This window comes from Phyllobates terribilis, unplaced genomic scaffold (assembly GCF_046119375.1).
Source record: "Phyllobates terribilis strain yellow unplaced genomic scaffold, ASM4611937v1 Scaffold_4__5_contigs__length_816908805, whole genome shotgun sequence".
In the NCBI taxonomy this organism is placed as follows: domain Eukaryota; kingdom Metazoa; phylum Chordata; class Amphibia; order Anura; family Dendrobatidae; genus Phyllobates; species Phyllobates terribilis.
The window spans coordinates 145,906,389-145,918,489 of NW_027362764.1; the positions used below are offsets into that span (position 1 = coordinate 145,906,389).

Consider the following 12,101-nt stretch of genomic DNA (forward strand, 5'->3'; position numbering starts at 1 on the left):
CTGAATCCAAAGTCACTGAAAAACAAGTCACACACTTACTTTCGTTCGCACTTACGCTCCGGTCACACTCAGCTCGTTCACACTCGCAAACTAAGAGATTTAAAGAAGTTTTTTTATTTTTTTCCCCTTTTCTAGCAATGCACCCTACAGCTCAATGCACTTCCAAAGGACTGGATGCCCAACCAGCTGCCCCTTATAAACCCTTAATTATGACCCCTCCCCCTTAATTAACCCCTTGTGACTATAGCTACACCTCAGGATTTTAGTGCAATGTAGTTAACCCTTAAATACACAGGTAGTAAACTAAGACCTGTAAAACTGTAGTGAGAAAATAGGTTTTAAAAAGCCTAATAAAACTAAACAGGTAGAAAAGCACTCAGCTCATTCACACTCGCAAACTAAGAGATTTAAAGAGTTTTTTTTTTTTTTTTCCCCCTTTTCCAGCAATGCACCCTACAGCTCAATACACTTCCAAAGGCTCCAAAGGCTAAGTATGTGGAATTATATACTTAACAAAAAAGTGTGAAACAACTGAAAATATGTCTTATATTCTAGGTTCTTCAAAGTAGCCACCTTTAGCTTTGATGACTGCTTTGCACACTCTTGGCATTCTCTTGATGAGCTTCAAGAGGTAGTCACCTGAAATAGTTTTCACTTCACAGGTGTGCCCTGTCAGGTTTAATAAGTGGGATTTCTTGCCTTATAAATGGGGTTGGGACCATCAGTTGTGTTGTGCAGAAGTCTGGTGGATACACAGCTGATAGTCCTACTGAATAGACTGTTAGAATTTGTATTATGGCAAGAAAAAAGCAGCTAAGTAAAGAAAAACGAGTGGCCATCATTACTTTAAGAAATGAAGGTCAGTCAGTGCGAAAAATTGGGAAAACTTTGAAAGTGTCCCCAAGTGCAGTTGCAAAAACCATCAAGCGCTACAAAGAAACTGGCTCACATGAGGACCGCCCCAGGAAAGGAAGACCAAGAGTCACCTCTGCTTCTGAGGATACGTTTATCCCAGTCACCAGCCTCAGAAATTGCAAGTTAACAGCAGCTCAGATTAGAGACCAGGTCAATGCCACACAGAGTTCTAGCAGCAGACACATCTCTTCAACAACTGTTAAGAGGAGACATTGTGCAGCAGGCCTTCATGGTAAAATAGCTGCTAGGAAACCACTGCTAAGGACAGGCAACAAGCAGAAGAGACTTGTTTGAGCTAAAGAACACAAGGAAAGGACATTAGACCACTGGAAATCTGTGCTTTGGTCTGATGAGTCCAAATTTGAGATCTTTGGTTCCAACCACCGAGTCTTTGTGCGACGCAGAAAAAGTGAACGGATGGACTCTACATGCCTGGATCCCAACGTGAAGCATGGAGGAGGAGGCGTGATGGTGTGGGGGTGCTTTGCTGGTGACACTGTTGGGGATTTATTAAAAATTGAAGGCATACTGAACCAGCGTGGCTACCACAGCATCTTGCAGCAGCATGCCATTCCATCCGGTTTGCGTTTAGTTGGACCATCATTTATTTTTCAACAGAACAATGACCCCAAACACACCTCCAGGCTGTGTAAGGGCTATTTGACCAAGATGGAGAGTGATGGGGTGCTATGCCAGATGACCTGGCCTCCACAGTCACCAGACCTGAACCCAATCGAGATGGTATGGGGTGAGCTGGACTGCAGAGTGAAGGCAAAAGGGCCAACAAGTGCTAAGCATCTCTGGGAGCTCCTTCAAGATTGTTGGAAGACCATTTCCGGTGACTACCTCTTGAAGCTCATCAAGAGAATGCCAAGAGTGTGCAAAGCACTCATCAAAGCAAAAGGTGGCTACTTTGAAGAACCTAGAATATAAGACATATTTTCAGTTGTTTCACACTTTTTTGTTAACTATATAATTCCACATGTGTTAATTCATAGTTTTGATGCCTTCAGTGTGAATGTACAACTTTCATAGTCATGAAAATACAGAAAAATCTTTAAATGAGATGGTGTGTCCAAACTTTTGGTCTGTACTGTATATAAAGCAGACTACATCTCAGCTTAAAATTCTTTGGGGCAAATATTGTTCTCCATACAGGGGAAAACATTGGTCAGAACAGCTTTCTGACCCTCATCACCAGATATTAACCCCTAGGATGGGGGATCCTGATGAGATTCAGATAACTGAGGGCCGCATGGACTGTGCTGTGCTGTCAGGGCAAGAAGAAGAGTACGGTGTGAACTCAAAAGGCACATTGAGAACTCAGAGGCATGCAGCTGAGTAGCTCATCAGAGGAGATGGAGGAGGAGGAAGACTAGGAAGACGAGGAGGTTACATTTTATCCTACAGCGCAAACACGGAGTGATGCAACCGCGATGAGCACTGCATCCTTAGCCACAACTGTGGCTGTGACCAGCAACGGTCAAGAGTCTGCATCTCGCAGGGGCAGCAAGGGTTGCCCAGCTTGGGCTTTTTTTGAGACTGCCGCTCCCATATTGGTGGAGTCCTCAAAGTTTTGGACGATGGCACATATGTCAGACATCCAAGCCCTCTCATCAGCTGTTATGTGCGGAGGCTAATCTGAATTCCAACAGGCGTTTTGAAGCTGGTACTCAACAACTGCTCTCTGCTGCTCACAAATCCTTCCCAACATCTGCAACGTTTATTTCCAACATGTAGTTACATCGCACACCAGTTAGTGAGCCAGAAGCTGCAAACAGTGCTGAAGCCCTGCCATGGTGGCGGAGTTGTAGTGACTTCTGAAAAGGGCACACACGTGGCATACTTTCACAAGCAGCATTGGCAGATCTGGATAGGTTTTGAGAAACTGGTGAACCACTAAGTTGAGCACATTTAGTGACAGTAATGTGTACCCCTGTATGGAGAACAATATCAGCACCAAAGAATTAAAAGATGAAATGTAGCCTGCTTTATATACCAGGGTAGTAAGAAAACCAAATTTCAATGATATCATGTGTACCCTTGTGACAACAATATCTGCACCAAAGAATTAATTTCACTAGAGTAGAACTAGTGTGATGGGGACTGACAACTCTTCCACTACAGCCAACCCAGCAGATGGAGACCCAACCAGGAGTGTTCACATTTCAAAAAATGAATGTCTGACACTACCATTTCTGAGGCCAATAGATTGGAGATTTTGGAGTTCAAACTCTTGTCTTTGTCATGTGTAGGAGGAAACAATCTTTTACGTGACCACAACTGTGGGACCGAGAGCTGACTGTGGGGCTGAGAGAGGGCGGAGTAAGCTGAACCAGACAAACTGCTGGACCGTGAGTGAGAAGCAGGCGGAGATGTTATGATGGATTGATAAAGTTGTTTGCTCGTTCTCTGAGATCGGTCAAAAACAGTAGGCATATCCCCTTCCATTACAGCTGACAGGCTCTCACTCAGCTTTACTGGAATGGGTAAAGAACCAGAGGTTTTGCGGTGGGAGAATTGCATGACAATACTTGGTACGGTAACAGAGTAGGAAGAATAAGCATCAGATGCAATTGATGGGGAATCTGATGGTTGTTGAGGTCCACATTTTATCGCAGTTGCCAGAGTAATGCATGTTGATTGCGCATGTGAAGGTTCATGCATGTAGTAGTCAAATTATTGCATTTTTTCCCTCTACTGACTTTTTTCCTGAAAAGTTGCCAGATAACGTGAGTTGCCTCATCCCAGGGTAGACAACCCTAATTGCACCCACGATCTGCAGACCCACGACCGCTGCTGGTCAATGCCACTGGGTTCACCCCAAGTGGGAACTACAACCTCATAATCATGCAATGTGTTATTCCATTCCTCGTCCTGGGAGTAACCCTCCTCCTCTTCTTGCACTGACATCACAGTACAGTCGAGGCTCAGGAAGCTGCTTGGACCCAACCCCCCCCCCCCCCGAATGGAGAACAATATTTGCCCCAAAGAATTTTAAGCTGAGATGTAGCCTGCTTTATATACCACGGTAGTAAGAAAATCAATTTTGAGTTTATCTTGTCTGTGTACCCTGTGTGGAGAACAATATCTGCAACAACAAACTAATTTCACTAGAGCATAGCTATTGTAAAGGAGACCAAAACCTCTTCCACTACAGGCAACCCAGGAGATGGAGACCCAATCAGGATTCTCCACATTTCCAAAAATTAGTGGCAGACACCAGCGAATTGGCATCAATTTCACTACAGTAGAAATAGTAGAATTAGGTCCGACACTTCTTCTACTACAGCCAACCCAGCAAATGGAGACACAATCAGAAGTGTTCACATTTAAAAAAATTAGGGCCTAAAACAGCAGCAACAGCAGACACAGAAGCCATATTACAGACTGCAATTCCGCAAGACCAATGCAGCACACTAAAAACTACAACATCGCCTAGTCTGTACAGTCTGCGATTGGGGTGCAAAAGTCCTTGGAGATCCATGACTTGTTCATCTTGATGAAAGTTAGGCGGTCTACACTTTCAGTGGACAGCGGGCTGAGCTTATCCATCAGGACTCCCGGCAGTGCCGGGCATGATAAAACCTCCAAGACATGACAGGCGAGCTCAGGGCACTCATCCATTTTGGAAGACCAAAATGTAAAAGGGTCCAAATCCTCCATGATGGTATTCATATTGAGCTCTAGATACTCCTGCACCATCCTCTTCAGTAGTTCACCACGTGTCAGACTGATTGCGCGTGTGAAGGTTCATGCATGTAGTAGTCAAATTATTGCACTTTTTCCTTCTACTGAGCTTTTTCTTGCAAAGCTTGCAGATAACATGAGTTGGCTCATCCTTTGCGGTGTCAAAAAAGGCCCAGGCTAGGCAATCCTTGCTGCCCCTGCGAGCTGCAGACCCACGACCACTGCTCGCCACAGCCACAGTTGTAGCTAAGGATGCAGTGATCCTCGTGCTTGCATCACTCCGTGTCTGCGCCGTAGGTCTAAACATAACCTCCTCGTCTTCCGCCTCCATGATGTTGAGGTGGAGGAAGAAGAGGCGAGGCCACTTGAAGCAGCGCTTGCCATCCACTGGAGCACCTGCTTTTTCTGGCCAACAAGGCATATCGCTGTGCGGCTGCCAAAAAAAGGGAGTGGAGTAGCCCGTCCAGTAACAGAAGTTGTCAGTTTTCTTCGGATAGGACATGACGGTCTTGGTTCACTAACATTAACATCTATCCCACATATGCCTTGAACACCAAGCCTATTACCCCTTTCACCACAATCTCTCTTTTTCCCACTCATGTTGCTCAGATACTGTGGTAGGAGCACGCGATTAGCAAAAAAAATATTAGATTTTTTCCTCTGCAACAGCTCTGCACACAGCTGAATTTTAGCGGCACTAAATGACAAGGTAAGATATGGCTTGCTGTATAACATTAGTAACAGAAGAAAATATTTTTTACTGTGAATGAGGCCTGTATAACATAAAAGATATTCTCCAAACTATTTCAAACTGAGATGTCACCTGATGTATCACGTTAGGAACAGAAAAAAGTATTTTTTTATTGTGGTTGAGGCTTGTATAACATAGGAGATATGCTACAAACAATTTGAAACTGAGAAGTCCCCTGCTGTATCACATTAGTAACAGAAGAAAATATTTTTTTAATGTGGGTGAGGCCTGTGTAACAGGAGATATGCTACGAACAATTTCAAACTTCGATGTCCCGTACTATATCACGTTAGCAACAGAAGAAAATATTTTTTTAGTGAGGATGAGAACTGTAAATCATAGGAGATATGCTACGAACAAGTTCAAACTGAGATGTCCCCTGACAGAAGGAAGTACATTTTTAGTGTGGATGACGCCTGTATAACATACGAGATATTCTCCAAACTATTTCACACTGAGATGTCCCCTGCTGTAAAACGTTGGGAACAGAAGAAAGTATTTTTTTTTTACTGTGGATGAGATCTGTATAACATAAAATATATGCTCAAAGATATTTCAAATTCAGATGTAGCCAGCTGTATCAGGTTAGTCACAGCAAAAAATAGATTTTTATTTACTCTGGATAAGCTCTGCATACAGCTGAATGTCACAGCCACAAAATGACTAAGTGGCTTATGTCAGACTATCATGTTTGGACAGAAAAAAATATTTTTGGACTCTGGCTAGCAACAGAAAAAATATAATTTTTACTCTGAAAACAGCTTAAGTCTAATGCCACTAAAGTACTAGGAGGTTAATAGCAGAGTGTATCATGTTTGCGACAGAAAAAAAATATTTTTTCTAGTCTGGCTAGCAACTGAAAAATATATATTTTTTTTACTCTGAAAACAACCGAAGTCTAATGCCACTAAAGTACTATGTGGTTTATAGTAGAGTATATCATGTTTGCGACAGAAAAAAATATTTTTTCTAGTCTGGCTAACAGAAAAAATATTTTTCTTTTACTGTGCATACAGATGAATTTCACCCCCAAAAATGACAAGGTGGGCTACTATAGAAAATGAAAAAAAAAAATATTTTTGTGCTCTGCACTCAGGAGCTCTGCATACAGCTGAATTTCATCCCCACAAAATGAAAAGGTGGGCTAGTAGGGCTTGCTGTATCACATTAGCAAGTGAAAAATATTTTTTTTAAGGGAAACTAGTGCACGGAGCACAATAGAAGCAGTGCACAACAGCGTTCTATGACATGGGCCCTGCTGTCTTTGTCTGGACCTCAGTAATGGCACAAGAAAAAAAAATCTGCTGAAAGGTCGATTTCAAAGACTCACAGGACACTAGTTATCTAAACTATCTGACTTAAAAGCAATCACCTATCTATCTAGCTAAAATCTCTCATTAGACAGGAGAAGCATCCAGAAGAGTCTGTGATCACTTAGAAGCATAAAATGGTGCACAAAATATCCGCTGTTTATATAGAGAGGACATGTGATTTCAGCAGGCAATGGCACAAGCCCTTCTGTCTGGACAGTGTGGATGCTCCCTGCGCCCCCTGATTGGCTAGCCACGATTTGCACACATAAAGTTATGGAAAAATAAATAAATAAATTAGAAGTACGGCGCTGCTCTCAGCCTCTGTCTGCTCTCCCCTCAGCTGCTCCTCTCATCAAACACGTCCCCCTGCTCATCATACACAAATAGTATGCTAGGCAAACTGTTAAAAGCACTTTCGTTGCATCGCAATAATTTTCCCGCACTTTGTCACTGAATGTTACCGATTTTTGTTGATTTTAAGAGAAAATGCTTGCGTTTCCAATCATGAATCCAAATGTGTTCCAGGAACAAAAAAAAGAGTTCTACAAACAGATTCTAAGACTACATTTAGTATTTGATTAGGTTTACATGGCTTAAGAAACAATTAGCGAGATTAAAGGGACTATGTCAGCACAGAATGACTGTTCAAACCAAGTACAGGCGCTCGGTGCATCATGGCGGGGCCAAAAATTTAAATACACCTTCCCACCTGCTTGTTTTCCCTCAATATCCACCCTCCGCCCTTCTTTGATTGACAGCTCTGGCATTATAGCACCAGATAAGGGCGAAGATAAATGGAAAACAAGTAGATGGGAAGGTTTTAAATTATGAACCAAATGCCTGTACTTGGTTTGAACAGTCATACTGTGGTGACAGAGTCCCTTTAAAGGGAAACTGTCAACTATAAAGATGGTACTTACCTGCAGATATTGTGATAATTTTCAGGTAAATATTTCAAACATGTTCAGCTGTCTAACTGGAACAGTTACTGGTGGCTGTAGCAGTCAGCGTTTAGTACACAGTTGTTAGAGCTCCCAGTAACATCCAATGACTAAGTGAGCAGCTTCAGGGAGAATAAAACGTATTTTCTTATTTTCTCCCTGTAGCTGCTGTTTCAGTAAGACAGCCAAACATTTTTAAAATGGCATTTACCTTAAGATTACTACAATAGCTGCAGGTAAGTACTGCTATTTTAGCTTACAAGTTACCTTTAAAGTAGTTCTTAACAAATGTGATCAAGTCAGAACACATGTTTGAAACCTCTTTCTCCAGAGATCTCATAGATCACAATGTTTACATATACAGTACAGACCAAAAGTTTGGACACACCTTCTCATTTAAAGATTTTTCTGTATTTTCATGACTATGAAAATTGTACATTCACACTGAAGGCATCAAAACTATGAATTAACACATGTGGAATTATATACAAAAAAGTGTGATATAAGAGAGAATGCCAAGAGTGTGCAAAGCAGTCATCAAAGCAAAAGGTGGCTACTTTGAAGAACCTAGAATATAAGACATATTTGCAGTTGTTTCACACTTTTTTGCAAAGTATATAATTCCACGTGTGTTAATTCATAGTTTTGATGCCTTCAGTGTGAATGTACAATTTTCATAGTTATGAAAATACAGAAAAATCTTTAAATGAGAAGGTGTGTCCAAACTTTTGGCCTGTACTGTACATGATACAATATCTGTGGTCGTCATCAGTGGTACAAAAAAAAATGTCATGACTCATGACATTGCTGCTCAGATAGCATAATGCAATTGTGTTATGCACTTATAAAATGTTGGGGGTCAACACATTTATCAAGATTTACTAGATGGTGGCCCGATTCTAACGCATCGGGTATTCTAGAATATGTATGCGTCCGACCGGGCGCGACTAATCAGCGAAGCAGTGTTTAAATGGGTTATGCACTACTTTAAATTAACCCCCCAATGTATCCCCCCGGGGCCCCTAATGAATTTTGGAGGACAGGGGAGCGAGGTCGCCGGTCGGGGTACTTCTGCTGCGAGGAGCCGGGAGATGACCGGCTAGCACAGGGTGAGAGTGTGAGGGTGAGCGTGGGAGCGTGTGAGGGTGAGCGTGGGAGGGTGAGAATGTGAGGGTGAAAGTGGGAGCGGGTGAGCGTGGGAGCGGGTGTGAGGGTGAGCGTGGGAGCGTGTGAGGGTGAGCGTGGGAGCGTGTGAGGGTGAGCGTGGGAGTGTGAGAATGTAAGCGTAAGAATGAGAGTGTGTGAGGGTGAGCGTGTGAGCGTGAGCGTCTGAGGGTGAGCAACCGAGGGTGAGAGTCCGAGGGTGAGCGTCCGAGGGTGAGCAACCGAGGGTGAGAGTCCGAGGGTGAGCGTCCGAGGGTGAGCGTCCGAGGGTGAGCGTCCGAGGGTGAGCGTCCGAGGGTGAGCGTCCGAGGGTGAGCGTCCGAGGGTGAGCGTCCGAGGGTGAGCGTGAGCGTCAGAGAGTGAGCGTCAGAGAGTGAGCGTCAGAGAGTGAGCGTCAGAGAGTGAGCGTCCGAGCGTGAGCGTCAGCGTCAGTGCATGAGCGTCAGAGCGTGTGCGTCAGAGCGTAAGAGTGAGCGTCAGAGCGTGAGCGTCAGAGCGTGAACGTCAGAGCGTGAGCATCAGAGCGTGAGCGTCAGAGCGTGAGCGTCAGAGCGTAAGCATCAGAGCGTGAGCGTCAGAGCGTAAGCGTGAGCGTCAGAGCGTGAGCGTCCGAGTGTGAGTGTCAGTGCGTGAGCGTGAGCGTCAGAGCGTGAGCATCAGTGCGTGAGCGTGAGCGTCAGAGAGTGAGAGTCAGAGCGTGAGCGTGAGCGTCCGAGAGTGAGAGTCAGAGCGTGAGCGTCTGAGGGTGAGCGTCCGAGGGTGAGCGTCAGAGCGTAAGCGTCAGTGCGTGAGCGTGAGCGTCAGAGAGTGCGCATCAGAGCGTGAGCGTGAGCGTCTGAGGGTGAGCATCTGAGGGTGAGCGTCTGAGGGTGAGCGTCTGAGGGTGAGCGTCTGAGGGTGAGCGTCTGAGGGTGAGCGTCTGAGGGTGAGCGTCCGAGGGTGAGTGTCCGAGGGTAAGCGTCTGAAGGTGTGAGGGTGAGCGTGTGAGGGTGAGCGTGTGCGGTTGAGTGTGTGAGGGTGAGCCGCTAACGGCCGCCATCTTGTTCTGAAATCCTGCGTCGCTGATTGGCCGCGGCCTGACCAATCAGCGAAGTGGGATTTCCTGGACAGAAAGACAGACAGACAGAAAGACAGACAGACAGACGGGATAAGACAATTATATATATTAGATGTTATGTAGTAGAATTCAGCGGTGAATCTCGAAAAAGTATCCATTGTGGTAAAATGAAACGAGTGGTAAAAGTATGGTCCAAGTCTAAATTCTTAGTTATTCCCTTCCGTTAATCCCTGTAAGTTATGATATTTCTAATCAAGATATTTTGTCCAGTGTTAAATGCGTAAAATGTGCAGCGCTGCATTACAAAAGTAAAATAAATTAAAAAGTTTAGAAACCTTAATTATACATACATTTTGAATCTGAGCAGCTTCAGTAGAGAGTCTTGTTGTTAAAGCTCCTGTGGTATTTTTCTTGTCATCAAACCAGGATATTTCCTAACCAATAAAAAAAAATACCGATGTTATAACTCGCACACACAGAGATATTAAACCTTCCTGTTGACACTAACCTGACGCAACATTGCTTTGAATGCCAAATGCCTTAGACGCATAGTGAGAACTTCTCCTGATCTTCCAAACATGAAACCCTGATCAGTAAAAACATGTATTGTTTAAAGAACAATATATTTAAAACAATCAGTAACTCCATAATGATAAAAATAAACATTGGTTTCAAGAGAACCTGTCACATTTTCCGATCTGTGGCATGGCATAGAGAAGGAGAAGCTGAGCAGAATGATATAAAGTATGTCAGAAAAGGTTTAGTATAGCTTGTATTTTATTCATTAAATTTCTTGATGATTGTATGTATATGAGTTCAGTGGACGGTCCTACTCAGTCATTGACAGCTATTTCTGCAAGTACAGGTCATACTGGGAACACTGTCAATCACTGAGTAGGACCGCCCACTGGACTCAGACTTACAAAGACTAAGGAATTCAATGAATGAAATGCAAGTTTTACTGAAACTTTTCCCATAAAAATGTATATCAATTTGATCAGCTCCCCTTTCTTATTGACATCCTACCTGCAGATCAGGCACAATTTACAATGTGATAGATTCATTTTAAGACAATATAATACTAATAATAATTAGCAGAAAATGCACAAACCAATAGACTATACAAAAAAATATAAAATAAAATCTGGCCAGACATAAAGGAATTGTGACAATTTTTAAAAACCATTGTCTGAGCAGCAAGCCCCTCTCCCACTCAAGCACTTCTACTGCTAAACTATTTTTCTTTGCAGTCCACATTATGAACTGAGACTATTATCCTACTTTGAGGAGAGACCGACAATGCCATGCTGTGAACTGCTAAATGGAAGATCATTGAATCACGAGTAGTGTTGAGCGAGCACTAAAATGCTCGGGTGCTCGAAGCTCGGGCCGAGCTCGCCGTGATACTCGGGTGCTCGACCCGAGCAACGAGCCCAATCTTAGTCTATGGGAGACTCGAGCATTTTTGCGGTGGCACCCCCGGCAGTCTGTAGAAAGCCTAACAAGTGCCCAAAACGATAGTGACAGTGCTCAAATGACATGGGGACAGCATGTGGATCGCCCCAGGAAGCATTTCTGACCCCCAGGTCACTGCTGTCAACAACGTGGTCAGAGGTATTAAGCCACTTTTACGGGCTCACAATAAAATGTTCAAAAACGAAAGTGAAACTTTTTTCCTGTGAAATATGTTAAGGAAGTTCCTTTCCAGGGAAAAGACTTGTGTATAAGTTAAAATAAATCACCAAAAACAAAAATACTCCTCCACACCTTCGGCTATGTTCACAAGTAACATTTTTTATGCGTTTTTGCACTTTTGTATTGCTTTCAACTATGACAAATGCATTCACCGGGAAATGTCATTTTAACATTTTACAACCTTATCTGGCCATGTGCTGTGTGACACATGCATAAAGTGCTGAAAAGACATGGGAACAGCATGGGGAAGACCCCTGGAAGCATCTCTGACTCCCAGGTCACTGTCTAAAAGTGTGCCCATCATAAGTGATCCTTGCCGCATCAGAAGATGCAGACTTGCAACTATCCCCATGCAAGTTCTAGTCCCAGGGCAGTGTTCAATTGTATCTCCCCCATTCCTTGCAACACAAGCGCAAGTATGCAGCCTGCCACCCACCTACTTACCCCCAGGCTGCAATACCATACTGCTTGCTTGCTTGAACTTGAAATTGGGCCTTTTAGGCATGTGGAGGCGGAATCTGGCCACCACGTCATGGCTGTGTTGGCGGCCTGGAATCCATACTTAGTCCCCAGCC

General features: G+C 43.8%; 1 protein-coding gene across 15 annotated transcripts in view; it reads right to left on the bottom strand.

Annotated features, from left to right (window-relative positions):
* The window catches only part of LOC141265129 (ATP-binding cassette sub-family B member 5-like), a 401,328-nt gene that overhangs the window by 91,314 nt on the left and 297,913 nt on the right, over nucleotides 1-12,101 (bottom strand). For all 15 annotated transcript variants that reach the window (XM_073677823.1, XM_073677815.1, XM_073677819.1 and 12 more), the window contains 2 exons: nucleotides 10,340-10,417; nucleotides 10,182-10,265 (listed from right to left, as the gene is read on the bottom strand). In XM_073677823.1, coding sequence (XP_073533924.1) covers nucleotides 10,182-10,265; nucleotides 10,340-10,417 — 162 coding nt within the window. The remainder of the gene's footprint in view (nucleotides 1-10,181; nucleotides 10,266-10,339; nucleotides 10,418-12,101) is intronic.